Below are 17546 nucleotides of genomic sequence, written 5' to 3'. Positions count from 1 at the left end.
CTCTGGCTGTCTCTGTGCTATCTCTGGGTTCTCTCTGGCTCTCTCTGGCTGTCTCTGGGTTCTCTCTGCGCTATCTCTGGCTGTCTCTGGCTGTCTCTGTGCTATCTCTGGGTTCTCTCTGTGCTACCTCTGGCTGTCTCTGGCTGTCTCTGGGTTCTGTCTGTGCTGTCTCTGGCTATCTCTGGCTGTCTCTGGCTGTCTCTGGCTATCTCTGCGCTGTCTCTGGCTGTCTCTGAGTTCTCTCTGCGCTATCTCTGGCTGTCTCTGGGTTCTCTCTGTGCTATCTCTGGCTGTCTCTGGGTTCTCTCTGCGCTATCTCTGGCTATCTCTGGCTGTTTCTGTGCTATCTCTGGGTTCTCTCTGCGCTGTCTCTGGCTGTCTCTGGGTTCTCTCTGTGCTATCTCTGGGCTGTGCCAGCTCGCTTGCACCAGCCCAGCTGGGCCACCAGCTCCTCTGCACCGATTGTGGGGTGCGCCCTGGTGATCTGGGCATGGCATCCCCAAACCTCTGGGGGCAGGTGTGCAAACGAGGAGCTGGGTTCTACGTTTGCTGAGCTGCAGTTATTCAGATCAACAGCGGCCTGCAGCGAGGGGTCCTTAGGGCTGCAGCAGGGGCACCAGAGGGGGACCCGTGGGGAGGGAGAGCCGTTCTTGCCTCCCTGCTGCTCTCGCTCGCTTGGGGCGGGGTCACTCCTTCCTCGAGGCCTGAGCTCCTGCCCAGGGTTGCTGTGCTTGCCTGCAAGGCGTCAGGGCGGCCAGTGGGTCACTGCTGCGGTGGGGCGGGTCCTCGCAACCTGCTGTTGCCCCCTGGTACTGCACCCCAACCCCAAGAGAGTGGGAAATGAAGCTCACAGTGAGGTCCCCCGAGTGACTGCTGGAGCCAGAGTTGGACCCCGCGGCTGCCAGCCCCTTCCCCGGAGCCACCTTCCCCCTGGATCTGGGCCCTGGGTTTTTGACGGAGCTCTGCGGTTGGTCGGGTCCATGCACCTGAGCATGCACCTGAGCGTCTGCCTGTGCCCCGACCTTGCAGATCCTGCGGTGCTCCAAGTGCCTGCAGGGACAGAGGTGCTGTGCAGGGGGGATCGCAGCCCAGACCCCCCCCCCGTTCTGGAGCACACTCTTGTTCTCTCCTCTGGTCCTGTTCTTGTGAGCAATGTGGCCTACCTGCTCCCGGCACCTGGTAGAGACCGCCGCCTGGTCAGGGCACAGGAAGTGACCAGGTGGCCCCCTTTTCTCATCCTGATGCGCACTTACCTATTCACCTAGCTGGTGAGGTTGGTGTGTGCCGGAGGAGTGCACACATGCACGCACGCACCACACACATACACGTCCATGCACACATCAGACACGCACACGTATGCACACACACACGCATGCATGCATGCACACGCAAATTCACAACACACACACGACATAAAATCCACCATGGGCCACTTGCGGCGCTGCGGGAGAATAAGAAAACAGGAAGGAACATAAATTAGGAATCCCTCCAAATCCCTCCAGATCCAGGAATGACCAGGGATAACATGGTGGCATATTCTCCTCAAAACATTTTCTGATTGATTTTTACAAAATTGAAATCAAATGAAGGTGAGCTTGCTTGGTTCACTTAAAAGGGAAGTGGATGATGATGACCGAGTAGACAGAACGTGGCCCATCCACACCGTGGCCCATCCTCAGCCTGGAAGAGGAAGGACACCCTGACACCTACTCCAGCGTGGATGAACCCTGCTGTTCCGAGGGTCCGAGCGGTGCTGAGTGGAATGAGCCACACACACAGGACACACGGTAGGGTTCCCGTTCTGGGAGGTGCTGAGAGGCGTCCAATCCACAGGGACGGAGAGGAGACGGTGGGCAGCAGCGCGGGGGCGGGGGATGGGGCCTAGCGTCTCACGGGGACAGAGCTTCAGTGCAGAGGAGAAAGTTCTAGGCACGGCCTGTGGTGGTGGCCGCCCCCCAAGTGGATGTGCTCAATGCCACTGAAGTGTGCACTTCGAGCTGGGGAGGACGGGAGTGCTATGCCGTGTGCATTTTATAATAGTAACAATAATGATAATAATAATGATAAGACATGGAGAGTTGAGTCCGGGGTCCTGGGACAGCCGGGAAGTGGCTGCAGGTCCCCTTCTCCAACCCCAGAGCTGGGGGACCTCCCCCTAGCCCCCTTGCATGGTCCCACACGGCACTGAGGATGAAGATGCAGTGGCTCGGGGTCTGTCGGCAGGGGGAGCCAAGCGTCCATGCACCTGCCCTCTGTGGCGGCCTCCCAGGCCACGGCTTTGCGGGGAACCTCCCAGAACTAGCAGGCCTGCCCGACCTCAGACCCTCCCATGCTGAGGCACACACAGCGGGACGGTTCTCTGATTGGGCTGCCAGGCTACTCACAGGGGAGCAAGACCACTCGGGGTTACCCTTGAAGGCCTGGCTGACTCTGCAGGGCCTGTGCCCACCGGGAGACTTGGGGGAGGCGCCTGTCTTACCCAGGGGACTCATACTCACCTGTGCCTGTCCCCTTCCCCAGAGGACCTGCCACGGGGTCCAGGAGCCTGGAGAGACCCCTTCTCAATGAGAACACATGCTCAGTCTTCCATCTGGGGAGAGTAAGGGCGTGGGGACGGGACTCCCAGGGAGCTGTGTGCAGGCCTGCTGGAGAAGGTGGGACCTGATGGCCTCGCTTTCCTGATGTAAAGGCCACCAGCTTAGGGCCACAGGGCTGCAGGGGGGAGACACACGGGGCTGCCAGGAATGACAGCTTCTCTTGGCCCCAGCTGTCCCTGTCCTCCCCCCCCCACTTCCCTCTCCTGTGCCCATGTATCTCAGCATGGACTGGCCCCTTGGCCTTGGTGCTCACTCCTAATTTGGGAATGAGGCAGGGCAGTGACTTTCTCCAGCTTCAAAATTTTATTTATTTATTTGTCAGAGAGAGAGCGAGAGCGAGTGAGTATGAGCAGGGGGAGGAACAGAGGGAGAGGGAGGAGCAGACTCCCCACTGAGCAGGGAGGCCAACTCGGGGCTCGATCCCAGCACCCTGAGATCATGACCTGAGCCATGCCACGGGGGGAGGCGGCCAGGCCTGGGAGAGTCTAATGGAGAAGCAGACACCAGGACGCGGGTGAGATTTGCTTGAGCCTCTTGAAGGAGGGGTGAGCATGTCGTTTCCAGAGGAAGTTTTGGAAGCTTGGGGTAGATTCCTATAAAAGCTGATTGGGCCTGTTCTCAAGGGTGTCTGGGTTGGGCTGAGGGCAGCTGGGGAGGTGAGAAACTCAACTGACCATGACATTCTCCTCCTTGGGGGCCGGAGTACATGCCGGGGTTGGACTCCTGGGCGGGGCAGCAGTACCAGGGGACCGGGGAGGGCTGACTGGGTGCAGAGATACCACGTTCTGGAGCCAAGACAGCCAAGAGTTAGAGCAAAGTCCCCCCTCAAATGCCCACTGACTGCCTGGGCTGAGCCCTGTACCGGATGGGGCCAGGGTGCCGGCCCGAGGTACAGGAGAGGAGAGGAGAGGCACCAGGATGATCCACCGGGGCAAGTGGGCCGGAGGGGACTCAAAAGGAAGCTTCTGCCTCAGCTCAGCAGAAGCAACTCTGCATGCCTCTGTGAAGGGGCAGGAGAAGAGAAGCAGAGAGCCAGGCCGAGGAGGAGGCCTGGGGCACTAGCTGGCCCGTGGGCAGGTGTGGGTCCTCTCCAAGGGAAGCAGACAGCCCTGGGGAAAAGTGGTCGGCTCTTCTGGGGTGGTAGCTTGTGAGCTCAGGGAAAGAACCAGACATCAGGGCAGCCCCTGCCTCGGACCTGATCTGTCCTCTCCGCCCTGAGGCCCGAGGGCTGCAGCTGGCCTCCGAGGCCTCCCTGGGATCCCACATCAGCTTGGCTTGAGGAGCTGGGGGCTTCTGCCGCTGGAGGGAAGGATCCAGGCTACGGTCTCTGATCGCCTGTGGATTTACCATGCGTCATCTTCAGGCAGGCCCCCAGTCAGCCAGCAGCCCCTGTCATGAGCCCTGACCTTAACCCACCTGTCCCGGTGTCCCCTCACCTCCCCTTCCCCTCTTGAGCTCACCCCTCCACCAGGACAGCCCCTTCTGTCTGCCCCGGGGAACACCACACCTGTGCACCCACAAATAACTCAGCAAACATGCATCAATTCTCACTAGCCTGGGTGACTGGCTCCACCGGGAGGCTGTCGTGCTCAGGGGGGTTGAGATTGCCCAGGTACCGACCCAGCCCGGACGTCCGAGTGGCTGGAACGTGGTGGGTGCTCATCCCAGGGCTGCCCACAGGGCTGCTCCTTGTCCGGGATGAAGCCGCTTTGCGCAGGGTGGAGCGAGAGGGGCCGATCTCTTCTGTCCCAGCCTTGGAGTTCCCCGAACGTCCCTTCTGCCATGACCCAGGGGTCACCGCAAACTCTAATGCCAGCCTGGGTCTGGGCAGGGTGGTGGCCATCTCTGAAGACTGTTGACCTGCCCCTCTGGAGAGGAGAGGAGCAGCGAGCTTGCGGCAGGGGAGGTGCACGGGGCGGGGTGTGTGTGTGTGTGTGTGTCCATGTGCCCGGCGGTGCCAGGACAGGAAGGAGTCAGGATGAGGGGGAAGGGCAGGGGCCTCTCCTAACCCCTTCTCGCTAGCTGCGTGAACCCCCTGCACCAGCAGACTCTTGCTCAGTGCCCAACCCCTCCCCCCGCCAGCACAGAGCACAGGAGGAGTGCACAGGGACGACCTCTAGTGGGGACAAAGCGCGGTCGCGAAGCACCGAGGAGCTCCTGAGCCTGGGGGTGGACGGGACCTCAGAATGGGGGAGGGCAGGGCATCCCTGATGGGGGAGCAGCTTCAGCCAGGTCCAAGGTGGAGCGTGCGAGGCCCTCGGGCTTTCATGCTGTCATCGCTGTAGCCCTGCCCGGCCCCGCGGCTCATTCCCGAGGACTAGTCCCACGGAGCCACAGCCCCCAGGCTAGCACAGGCTAGCTGGCTGCCATCTGGCCTGTCCCCCTTCTGATCACTCACCCCGCTGTGGCAGCCTGATAGGTGTGCGGAAGCATGGGGGGAGGGAGGGCTTGGGGGTCCGGCCGAGCCTCTCCCGCGGAGTGCCGCGGGCCCTGGTGAGTCTGCAGGCTCCTGGGACGGTGGTGGGCACCCACACTGTGTTCTTGCATTGGCTGGGTTGGCACAGGGCATTTGAGAGGGGGTGGCTGGCCCGGAGCCGAGCTGAGCCCGCGGCCCCTCTGCGTGAGCCCAAGGCTTGGGTTGCTCCTGTGCCCGCCCTCCCCACCACCTCTGGTGGAAGGCAGGCAGGAAGGCTGATCAATTTTATTTTATTTTTTTATTTTTTAAGATTTTATTTATTTATTTGAGAGAGAGAGAGAATGAGAGAGAGAGCACATGAGAGGGAGGAGGGTCAGAGGGAGAAGCAGACTCCCCGCCGAGCAGGGAGCCCGATGCGGGACTCGATCCCGGGACTCCAGGATCATGACCTGAGCCGAAGGCAGTCGCTTAACCAACTGAGCCACCCAGGCGCCCAAGGCTGATCAATTTTAAATAGCTTTAAGTCTCCGTTGAAATAATCCTGGCTTCTGCCAGAGAAGGCACAGAAAGCTTCCATCCCTTAACTAATGCGGGAAGGGTCAGATGGGCTCATGCAGCCCACAGAGGTCTGTGACTGCTACCAGCACCTGGATTTCGGGGTGACCCCATGAGCTGTTATTACCCCCTACCTCTGCCACTCAGCGAGGCGGAAGGCTTGTCCAGGTGGGGAGCAGGCAGAGAGCAATTCCCCGAGGGAGCCCTGCCCTCCTGGCTCTGCTCTGTGAGCCCTCAGACCAGTATGCGCTCCCAGGGTTGGATTGTGGGCACAGGGGTCCCTCCCGCCAAGGGGCTCAGGAGTGACAATGTGACTAGGTGTCCGCTGGGACCAGGATCCGTGCTAGGGGCTGAAAGGTGACAGAGGTGGCCACCCCCCCATAAGTGATCTATCCGAGTCTCTCCTTCCCCCGCTCCGGGCCCGCGACACTCCTTGCGGTCAGGTCTTCCCGGTTACCAGTCACTCTCCTGGCCCTGATTTTGTCCTTTGCGGTTTCCCAGAGGTCACAGGGCAGGGCCTGAGGACTGGAGCTTCCAGCCACGGGTAGTGGTGTGTGCCTACGCGCGCGCGTACCTGCCCAGGCCCGCATCCCTTTTTGGTGCAGAGGGACGCAGAGGCACAGGGAAGCTCCCAGAAAAGTATCCTGGGGGGCCTGGGGCCAATAAGGACTCGGGGATCAGCCGCTTCACTCTGGTGGCCCCTCCCTGCTCCAGCACACAGGGCACCCCTCCGCGGCCCCACCTCTCCTCCGGCTGGTGCCACCCCCGCACACCCTCCCCTCCAGTCTCTCTTGGGCTCGGATCTTGCAGCACTCCTGCCCCAGGCACGTTCCCGGCCCTCGGCCGCCCGCTCCCCGCCTCCCGGCGCACCCCCGGATGCGCACCCACTCCTTCCAGCTCCCTAGGCCGCCCCTCCCCCCCAGCCCGCCCCCGTCCTGCCAACCGCGCGCTCGCCGCCTGCAGCACCCCGGAACGGGAGGGCCGGGGCTCGCACCGGGGGTGGGGGGCGTGTCTTGAGGGTGTGCGCTTCAGCTAGGGGGCGAGTCCTGGGGGGGGGGGGAGGTGGGGCGCGTCCCGGGAGGGCGCGTCCCGGACAAGCGCGCGCTCTGGAAGCAGGAGTGTCCCCTGTGGGTGGGCGCGTCCCCGAGGGGGAGGGCGCAGTCTAGGGGCGGGCTCTCCGCGGCCCCACCCTCGACCGCGTCCCCCCCGGCGCCCCCCGCGCACCCAGCCGGGACCGAGTCTACCGCGCGCCATGGAGACGCGAGAGCGGCGGCGCCCGCAGGCTCGGCTGCTGCTGATGTTGCTGCTCTGCGGTAAGGGGGGCCGCGGGGGCCCGCGCCAGGGCGCCCCGACCTCCTCCGGGGCCGCGGGGACCCGCGCGGGCTCCCATCTCCCGCGCCCGCACCCGGCCGCGCCTCCCGCCCGGCACGGATCCCGGCCTGCCGGGCGCGCCCCGCTCCGGAGCGGCGAGCCCTGAGCCCGGGCGCCGTCCCCAGCCGCCGCGGGAGGGTCCTGCCCACGGTCCCCGGAGGAGCCGGAGGCGACGGCCCGGGGCTGGGAGGGGAGGCGCGGGGTCTCGAGCAGGATATGTCCGGCCAGCGGGCTGGGGCCGCGCCTGCTCCTCGCAGCCGCGATGTCGCCGGTCTTGCTGCCGGCGGGCTGGGGATGGCCTGCCAGGGCGACACCCCCAGCGAGCTGAGGCGGCGCAGGTCCGGCTCCCACTTCGCTGGTAGGTAGTGAGCTCCCCATCCTGGAGCTCTTGCGTGCACCCCCCTCCCAGGGCTTGGGTGAGAGGAATCCAGACCCAGCAGGGCTGGTCCTTTCCACTTGTACTTGTCCTCGGAGGAAAGCCCTTTGGTGTGTGTGTGCGAGTGTGCGCGGGGCCCGCAGGACCGGGAAGGGGGAAGCTCCCTGAGGCTTCGCTCCCAGATCCCTCTTCTAGCAAGGAAAACGGGGCTCCGGGGAGGATACATTGCGATTTGGGAATGGATCGAATGAAAAGCTTGTTTTGAAAAATTTTACTAAAGAGAGGATCCAAGATCAAGTAAGAGGGTGTGTGTGTGTGTTTGGGGTGGGCTTCTCTGGGAGAAGCTTGCTGAGCAGGCTGCTCAGTTGAGGTGGGGAGCCCTGGCCTGGGGGTCAGGGGGCTCAGGGCCTCTCCCAGGGGCCACTGTCCCCTGGGTCCTGTGGGAGGCCAGCCTTGCCCTCGCTGGCCCACCCACGTCCCTGGCTGTAAGATGCAAAGTTGACCTTGTTTGAAATCGTTGTGGGCTTTGCTGATTTGGAACCGGTTAGGAGGTGGGAAAGGGCTGGATTGGCCCCTTGGCTTCCCGATCTCTGGGAGGCCTTTCCGGTGGAGGTGTCTGGGTGGGGAAAGTGGGGCTTCGTCTCACCTTCCAGGGTCAGAGCCTAGGGTTAGGTGGATCTTTGTGTTGAAGGAAAGGGTGCGTGGTGGCTTTTGGACATCGGGAGCACCCTGACGTGGGATTTCAGTAAGCCTCACATGCGAGGCCCCTGGAATGGAGATTTTGGTTCCTCAAGGGAAGGGAGCCCTTAGCTTCATTCTGAGGATGGTTGAGGCTCCCCTGACCTGCCGCCAGCATTGGACAGTGAAGGACCAGAGGCAGACCCCGCACAAACATCTTCCGCGTTTAACAACACTGGGTTTGGGTCTGGAGGGCCATCTGGTCCTCCCTTGGTGGCTCCATGGTCTCCCTTGCATGGAGCTTGGGTGGCTCCAGGGACCGACAGCACCCCCAGACAGCGCTGGTGCTGTGTGCGAGCATGGCACCGTCCTCTCTTTGTCAGTGGTGAGTAATGATGTCCTGATGCCGAGTCACCTCCTGTCACCCAGACTCGCATGCACTCCACCGGGCCCAGTGACCCAGGGGCTGCGCAGAGGTGGTTGGCTGATAGGGGCCTCGACGGTCTTCTGACCCCACTCCTCGTTTTATAGATAAGAAATTGAAGTCCAGGGTGGGGAGGACATTGCCCAGACTCAGGGGCAGGGGCAGAACCTTCCAGACACTATGGCCAGCCTGGCCATGCCTGCCGCTCAGAGCCTGGTGACTGGTGTGGTTGCTCCTCGTTTCCATCCGAGCCGGATGAGAGGCTCCTGTATTTCGTTTCCAAATGCCCCGCTGTAAAAGGCCTTTCTCTGGGAAATGCATCTGTTTGGCTGTTTATCACCTCCTGGAGTCTGGAAGTTCCCGAGACGAAAGGAACCCAGTACTACGTTTGCTTTGTTTCCCTGATGGAACCAACTGAGTTTTGTATTTCAGTTTAATTCCCGAGACCTTTACTGATGCAGCTGGCAGCTTGAGGCAGCCGCCCACTTTCTCGGTGTTGTCAGGAATCTTCGTCTTTACCTGCTGTTCTAACGCTGGCCGGGGTGTTGGGTTTTGCGGGGAGTGTTTGAACAGGGTGTGCCTCAGGGATGGTGCTAGAATGGCCCAGGACACTTCTGGTTTGCCCCACGGTGCCTGCCTTGTGCAGACCCAGCAGTGACACTGTCCTGGTATCCTCACAGCACCCCCCATGGTCCTTAAGGGCCAGCGCTGGCCAAGTTCCTGCCGCGCTGCGGTGGAGACTCTGGTCCAGGAGAAGGAGGAGGAGGGGCCAGAAGAGAGAGGGTCCCAGGGCAGAGGGAGGAGAACAGAGGAAGGAAGTGCTGCGCTGGGTCTTAGTGGGTTGACAGCAGGTGGTTAGGGTATGCTGCGGGGCTCTTGGGGGTCCAGGTCCAGGGGTTGCCAGTCCAGGGGTCCAGGGCCAGGGGTTGCCAGTCCAGGGGCCCAGGTCCAGGGGGTCCAGGTCCAGGGGTTGCCAGTCCAGGGGTCCAGGGCCAGGGGATGCAGGTCCAGGGGTCCAGGGGGTCCAGAGGTGCAGGTCCAGGTGTCGGGGTCCAGCCCAGGTGTCGGATCAGGTAGACGGTCTAGGTGAAGGTGGGTTTTCGCTGGAAGGTGAGGCAGCAGCAAGGAGGAGGTGACAGTGTGGGACTTGTGTGGCTTATGCCCGTGTGGGAGGTGGGTGGAGCTCAGGAGACTCAGATGGGATGCTGTGATGACTCCATCAGGGAAAGGCCAGGCCCAGGAATGGGTCCAGGGGCTAGGTGTGGAGAATGCTGGTGGACTTCCAGCACCTATGATGGGGAGCCCACTGGGGAGCTGGAGAGAGAGGTGCCTTGGGAATAGGGCAGTGATGGGAGAAGGGAACGTGGGCTGGCTTCATCATCATTCCCCACCCCGCCACGGGCCCCCAAGGGCCTGCACTCCCCAGAGTCACTAGCACCATGCCCATGTGGCCCTGGACCCAGGGCTGCCTTCCTGCCGCAGATGGGCAGGTGCATCTGGGCAGGGTGGTGGATCGAGGCCAGTGCATGAATACCCTGGCTCACATTGACTCTGCGTTTGGCTGTGGGAAAGTCGATTTTCCTCTGGGCATTTAAACTGGGGGGATGGGGGGGCAGGAGACTTGATGCTGTTCCTCAGGCAAACCACGGATGGGATTGGCATGAGGGTGTCGGCTCAGGCCAGTCTGACAGGCCACTGGGGGGCAGCTCTACAGGAAGGTGGTTTGGGCTTGACCCCTACTGTGTTACTGAGCAGGTGGATGACCTTCCCTTTGTGGCAACCCTGTCTTTTTAAGTGCCTCTGCGAGTGGGACCTTACTTAGGACAGGGCACTGTGGACATTGGTCAGGCATTGTGGAGGAGATGGCACGGCTCCTCTTGAAGGGACATCAGCTTGAGTCTTGGCTGCTGCATGCCTGGACTCTATGAGTGAAGGTTCCGAGATTGGGTTCAGCGGGAGAGTGCTGGGGTTGAAAACTGCCCTGGGAGGCCTGCCTCAGGCCAACTCACTGCCACCCCTTCACCCCTAACAACTGTGGGTGCCCCCCCCAAGCCAAGTGCAGTCTGGCTCCATGGCCCACTGTCTGTACCTGGCACTCCCTCACTGTTCGTTTTCTGTAATCTCACTGATTTTTTGGCTATTCATTTGTTCTGTAAATTAGTGAGAGAAGAGTATTTAATTCTCAACTGTTACTGTGGATTTGTCGTTTTGTTCCTTGCAGTTCTATCCATTTTTGCCTCCTGTGTTTTGATGCTCTGTTATTAGGGGCATACATGTTTAGCATTGCTATGTCTCCTTGGTGAATTGAATCATTTATCATTGTGAAAGACCCTCCTTATCTCTGGTAATATTCTTTGCTCTGAATATACTTCATTCAGAATTCATATAGCCACTCCACCTTTCTTTGGATTAGTATGGTATGTCTTTTTCCACCCTTTTACTTTGAATGTATTTGAGTTTTTTTGTTTAAAGTAGGATTCTTACGAACAGCCTATGGTTGGGGCTTGTTTTTGGATCTCATCTAACAACTTTGCTTCTTAACTGGGGTGTTTAGGCCATTGACTCTCAATCAATTTTTTTTTTAAGATTTATTTATTTATTTATTTGGCAGAGAGAGACACAGCGAGAGAGGGAACACAAGCAGGGGGAGTGGGAGAGGGAGAAGCAGGCTTCCCGCCGAGCAGGGAGCCTGATGTGGGGCTCGATCCCAGGACCCTGGGATCATGACCTGAGCCGAAGGCAGACGCTTAATGGCTGAGCCACCTAGGCGCCCCAATTTTTTTTTAAGATTTTATTTATTTATTTATTTTATTTTTTTAAAGATTTTATTTATTTGAGACAGAGAGCATGAGAGGGAGGAGGGTCAGAGGGAGAAGCAGACTCCCTGCCGAGCAGGGAGCCCGATGCGGGACTCGATCCCGGGACTCCAGGATCATGACCTGAGCCGAAGGCAGTCGCTTAACCAACTGAGCCACCCAGGCGCCCTTTAAGATTTTATTTTTGAGTAATCTCCACACCCAAGGCTTGAACTCACAACCCTGAGATCACGAGTCACATGCTCTACCGACCGGGCCAGCCAGGCGTCCCTCAATCTGACTGTTGACATGGTTTGGTTTATATCTACCATTGTGTCATCAGTACTTTTTCTCTTCTCTTTTTTTATGTTTTCTTTTGGACTTAATTTTTTTTAAAACTCTTCACTGCCTTGCCCTCTTCATTCTCACCTCCCTTCTGTTCCCAGAAGTGCCCTTATGGTCATGGGGCCACCTTCTTTGTGGCGCAAGCCCCTCCCTGAGCCAGGCACCCTGTGATCTCCCCTGGGGACGACGTGGCCTGCAGTGTGGGATCTCAGTGGGTCAGAACCTGCCATTTCTTCTGCACTTGCTTGTGCTCAGACTGTGAAATTTGTGCTGTTGCCCTCAGGAACTGGTCATTCATTCATTCATTCTCTTGAAAAGTCTTTTCGGAATACCAACGAGGTGCTGATGGTTAGGGGAGTGAGGGAGCAGCAGGGTTTTACCAAATACCTACAGTAACAACAAACACCGTAAAGATGGGAGCCTCCTTGGGCACATGGCTAATGCCTGTCCATATGGCCCCCTGTGAGGCCAGGACCTGTTTCCCTTAGTTTACAGATGGGGAAACTGAGGTCAGCTGGTGACCAGTGATGCTGGGTGTGAGCCCAGGTCTGCCCAGTTCTGGGTGTGGGCCTCTCTCCTGTTTCCTTCCCTACGATTTCTCCTGCAGCACAATACTCTCTGCCAGGACACACACAGACATACACACACATGCACACACACAAACACACACAGAGACATACACACACATGCACACACACAAACACACACAGAGACATACACACACATGCACACATATGCACACACATACCAGGACACACACCACGGGGCTTTCTCTTGATTGTGTGGTGGGAGCCAAAGCAGGGTCCATGCGAAGGAAACTTCTGAGGGGTGTCTGGGGAGGAAGGGTGGTCCGGTCCTGAGGGTGAGTGCTCCTCGGTGGGGAGATGATCTGGGTGAAGGTGGAGGTGGAGGGATGGGGGTGCTAGGGGCAGAGGTGGAGCGGGGAGGGGGTGCCGGGAATCCTGGGGGGACCCCTGCCGGACCTGGGGGTGACCTGGCCTCCGCTTCTGGAACATGAGTCCCTATGTCTCGTTGGCCCCAGGCCTCCTGGAATTGAGGGGCAGCTCTGACGGGGCCGGTGGCGTTCACCCCATGGGGGCCTCCGCTGGTGCCCTTGTGGTCCTAGGAGGTCCGCAGACTCTCAGGATCTTTCTGGGGACATGCTCTGGGCACCCTCCACCCTGGCGCTGCATTGGGGCTGCTTTGCCACCCCTGATGGAGGGGACCCGCTCCCCACCCCCACCGCACACAGGAGCCCACCTGTTCTCGGCTTCCCCAGTCCCCAGGACACGCATCCCCTGCCCACTGCCCTCCCTCGCCTTCTTTCTCCCACACCCCATTGGGAGGCCATGGCTCTCTGGGTCCCATCTAGGTGACACCCACCCACGTGGGTCCCCTTTTGGCAGTGGCTTCACTTCTCTGGGCCACACGGTGGGGGGGCCAGCGTGAGGGACCCCAGCTGCCTGCGGGGGTGTGGGGGATGTCAGCAGGAGGCTTGAGGGTCACATTGCAAACCACATTCCCAGCAGTGTCATGCCCGCGGCTGTCCCCTCTGCAGGTGGGTGTCCCCGAGTGGGTGGCTGCAACGAGACTCGCATGCTGGAGAAGCTGCCCCTCTGCGGGAAGGCCTTCGCCGACATGATGCACAAGGTGGACGTCTGGAAGTGGTGCAACCTGTCCGAGTTCATCGTGTGAGTGCCGCTGCTCTGCACGGGCCGCCCTTGCCGCCGCCGCCTGCCCTCCCTGCTCACCCCTGCCCTCCCCTGCCACACCTGCCCCCTGCCCTCCCCTGCCGCCGCCTGCCCACCCCTCTCACCCCTGCCACCCCTGCCCTCCCTGCCCTCCCCTGCCGCCACCTGCCCTCCCTGCTCACCCCTGCCCTCCCTGCCCTCCCCTGCCACCCCTGCCCTCCCTGCTCACCCCTGCCCTCCCTGCCCTCCCCTGCCGCCGCCTGCCCTCCCTGCTCACCCCTGCTGCCGCCTGCCCTCCCTGCCCTTCCCTGCCCATTCCCAGCAGATGCAGAAATTTCAGTCTGTTTCGTTCAGGAACAGTTCCCCCACACCAGCTGTGCCACGTCCACCAGGGGTTGTGGGTGTGGACCTCACCCCCAGAGCCACTGTCTGCTGGGGCACTGGGCACGGAAGCCCCTAGAACAGCCATTGGGGATGGAGAGCAGGGGGCCTGGGTTTGGAGGTGTAAGGGCTGAAGCAGCTGAGCCGACCTGGGGCTTCTGGGGAGGACGGGGGCTCCCGACAGGCACGGGGCAGGGGTAGCTCGGCCTGTGGGGGCCACCAGCATAGCACCAGCCACGATGCGGAGATGCGGGGAGGGTGGGCAGGCCCGTCGCTGATGATTTGCAAGGAGGTAAAAGCCAGTGTGTCTTGAGGTTTCATGCTAATTGTGATCCCGGGCACCTTCTTGTCCTCGGAGCCGTGGGGAAGCTTCTGGACGCCAGGCTTGGAGTGGACATGGGAGGAGGGCCAGGGAGGATGAGGTGGGAGATTCCCACCCTGTGTCTCTGTCACCACTAAAGCCTCGGTGAGGAGGTCAAGCTGATGTCCAGCCTTGGGGCCAGAGGACGGGAGCAGGCTGCTGGAGGGGCATCTGGGGTCAGAGCACCAGGGGGAGCTGACTTCCCACCCCAGCTGAGCCAGACCCCACGCCGGAGAGGGGGGCTGGCCTCCAAGACCTGGGAGGTCTGCAAGGCAGCTGAGGGCCATCTGAGGGGCAGCCGGGGTCCAGAGCCCCTCCCTGAGGCTTGTTCTCTGGGCTGTTGGGACTGAGGCGCCTCTTCACACCGTGACCACGGCCCAGGCCTGGGCCCCAGAGCCGGGAGCCTGGGGACAGTGGCTGGTGCCCAGCCGCCCCTTCCCCTGCACCCAGGAGGGGACCCCTCGGGTGAGCCGTCCTTCCTGAGGTGGGGGGGGTGCTGCTGGGGCTCCCTCGGAGGGCCCAGCAGAGCCTGGGATGTTCCAGGCAACCCTGTCCCCCAGGCCCGAACCCCTGCCAGCCCAGAGCCCCCTGGTCGTGAGCATCCAGGTGGGACTGGGACATCGGATAAAGGGCTCTGGCAGGAACAGCGGGGCGGGGACCCACATCTTGAGATCCCCGTGCAACTGGAGGGAGACCGCGGTGCCATGTCAGTGCCTTGGGGCATCCTGAGGGCCAGAGAGGAAGCGCGGCAGACGCAGAAAGCGCCCCTGGCGGTGGAACACCGAGCAGAAGGTGACAGAGCTGGGCGCACGAGGCTGTCAGGGGTCCTGGGGGCAGGAGTTCTAGAAGACGGGCAGGGGGACGCAGGGAGGAACTCAGGGCCATTTCCAGGTGGGGGCTCAGGTTCAGACCCCGAGGGCTCGCCCCGTGCCTGGCACCAAGACTGCGGACTGAGGCGCGGGCCGCGAAGGGGCAGGGACGCATGGGTAGAGAGACAACAGTGGGCTGGACACACGTGAGGACTGGGGGCCTCAGGCTCCCTTCGCAGCCCTGGAAACCAGGAGGGGGTGGGGCCGGGGCCGCGGATTTCTAGACCGCTTTTCCCCGCCAATCCGTCATCATGGAAACAGCCCCAGACACGCAGAGCTCCCACCTCATGCTTCCCGGGCGCCTTTCTCAGGGTGCAGGGGTAGTGCCTTCCCCCCGCCCCCCAGAGAGTGAGCAAACCACGAAAGAGGACAAAGTCAGAGACGGAGGGCAGAGGCAGAGCGGGAGGGTGGGAGTGGAAGCCCCGGGCTGGCGCAGGGGTCCCAGGGGCAGCGAGCACCTGGGGGGGCCTGTCCCCACGGTGATCCGTGTCTGCGGTCACTGCCCTTGTCCTCGCCCCACAGCCAGCTTGCTGAGGTTGGAGACCCCGTCCATCCCATTAAGGGGAGGCTGCCGGTGAGGTTTCCAAGTGCCGTGCCATATCGCCTACGAGCAATAATGCAGGCAGCAAATCTTGAAGGAAAGCAAGGAGCTGAGTCGCGAGCCGAGTTGGGAAAGAGTCTGCCTGGTGGGACAGGGCATCTGACCGGGGGGCTTCCGGGCTGTGTACCCCGCCCCCCGCCGTCGGGGCTATAGCTGCATCTTCTTTAACTGCGTGTGCAGCGCCCCAGGAGCTGGAGGGAGGGTGTTCCGGGGGCCACACCCAAGGGGGACGTGGGGAGGCCCCGGGTGACCAGGGGATGCTAGGGAAGAACGAGCTGTGTTGTGACCCTGCTTCCCCGATGTCATGCATATAGAGCCTTCCTTGTGAAGAGCCCCTCAGTTGTGTCTCCAGCCTGAGCCGAGGCCGGCGAGTTAGCAGGGCGTGGGGCTGTGTGCGGACGGCAGGACGCCAGGGAGTTGTGGCCTCTGCAAGCCTTGTTGGCCCAGCTAGCCCCCAGCATTCTCGAGAAGCACCGGGCGTGGGTATTCGGCATGCGTCTCCGTGAGCCGATCCATAGACATGGGTGCTCTGCTCAGCGCTGTGCGTCTATGCTCATGGGTGCGCTCACCTGACCCTCTCCGTTATCCTACTGGATAGGTACTATGAACCCCACTTACAGGTGGAGAAACTGAGGCTCAGGGACACAAGAAACGTGGCTGAAATCCGGAAGGTGGTCTGTGCTGGGGCGGGAGGCAGCCTGTCAGCCCACGCTGTTCCGCACTGCCTTCTGGGGGCGTGGGCCCCGGCTCCAAAGCCTGGCTTTGCACACTTGTGTCCAGGTTCATCTGGCCTCATCTTGGCCCTGGGGAGTGGTGGTGGCCTTCCCACAGGCAAGGGAGTCAGAGCATAGGGTTCTCGTCAGAGTCTGGGGACGGCGGCTGCCCCAAGCAAAGGCCAGGTTGGATCTCTCCTGGACAGCAGGCCACTGAGCCCGTGAGTGCAGGGGTGGGTCTGGGGATGACGGGCTTCCTGTGCACCAGACCTGGGCATGTCCCAGGCTCTGGACATGACTCAGGCCGTCCCTTCTGCTCCCAGCTCTCTTCCGTCTGTGTGGGCTCCTCCTCGTAGGCATTACCTGGGGGGCCCAGGTGTGGGACCTGCATTCCAGCCTCTGGGCTAGGGCCCTGCCAGGAGGGCTGGGCACCCGGAGGGCCTGGCCACGTGAATTCACTGCGTCTCCTTTCCTACCCCTTGTTGGGCAGAGACAGCCTCTGTGTAGGAAGCAGCTCCTTCCTGTTGATGGCTCAGGCCAGGCCATGTTCCCCAGGACAATGCAGGAAGGAGGACACGGGGCACAGAGCCTCAGGCCTGCCTCACCCCAGCCTTCGTACCCGTGGGGAGCCGAGGTCGGAACCCCTGGCCCTCCTGCTCCTGATCTGCATGTGGCACTCAGCCAGGGGTGGGAAGGCCCAGGCCGTGGACAGGGCGGGTGCACCCTGGCATGTGTCCGTCTAGCCCTCTCTCTGGAGCATCTTGGGGGCTGGTCGCCAGTCTTGGCTCCCACCTCCAGAGGCCGCTGGCTGTGTTCAGGGCGAGGTTGCCATTCGGCTGACTCTGGGTCCCCGAAGCTGCACCGTGGTCGGCTGTTTGAACTGTCCAGAGCCCACCTGCTGGACAGACGTGGCACCTCATGGGTGGCTTGCTGAGTGCCCTTCGGAGGTCTGATGACATGGACAGGGAGGCCCTTGGGGGAGGGGGCTCGAGCCTGTCCTGTCCAATGGGGGTCGCCCCCTCCTGACCTGGCAAATGAGGCAGCTGGCTCTTGGCCTTAGAGGTCCCTCTCCTGGGGCCCACAGAGTGTCTTAGACGATGAGGGCCTTGTGGGTCGTGCATCCCTCTGCCTTGAAGAAAGGGGTCAGGCCTGATGTGTCCTCTGGGCAGACTGGGAAGTCCTGGGAGCCCTGGGGGCTGGGCCCAGACTGGGGGCTCTGGGAGCTCACGGCCTCCCAGGGAGTTGGTCACCCGCATGGGGTGTAGATAGAACTCAGCCGCAGAGCTTCCTTGCTCTGTTTGGTCTTGGTTGAGATGGGAGGTCTGGGGTCTGGGCCAAATGAGCTCAGGGTGTGTGCGGAGGTCACCTCACTG

The 17546-nt window shown here is 61.4% G+C and overlaps 1 protein-coding gene across 1 annotated transcript; it reads left to right on the top strand.

Annotated features, from left to right (window-relative positions):
* Positions 1-7025: 7025 nt before the first annotated feature.
* Positions 7026-13252, top strand: RAMP3 (receptor activity modifying protein 3). Its single transcript, XM_081799721.1, has 2 exons — positions 7026-7297; positions 13116-13252. The coding sequence occupies exons 1-2, from the start codon at positions 7156-7158 to the stop codon at positions 13250-13252; spliced, it is 279 nt and encodes a 92-aa protein (XP_081655847.1). The 5' UTR covers positions 7026-7155.
* The last annotated feature ends 4294 nt before the right edge of the window (positions 13253-17546 follow it).

The sequence above is a fragment of the Leptonychotes weddellii genome, chromosome 12 (assembly GCF_054177405.1).
Source record: "Leptonychotes weddellii isolate Sample4059 chromosome 12, ASM5417740v2, whole genome shotgun sequence".
Lineage (NCBI taxonomy): Eukaryota > Metazoa > Chordata > Mammalia > Carnivora > Phocidae > Leptonychotes > Leptonychotes weddellii.
This window is presented reverse-complemented; position numbering and strand designations above follow the sequence as displayed.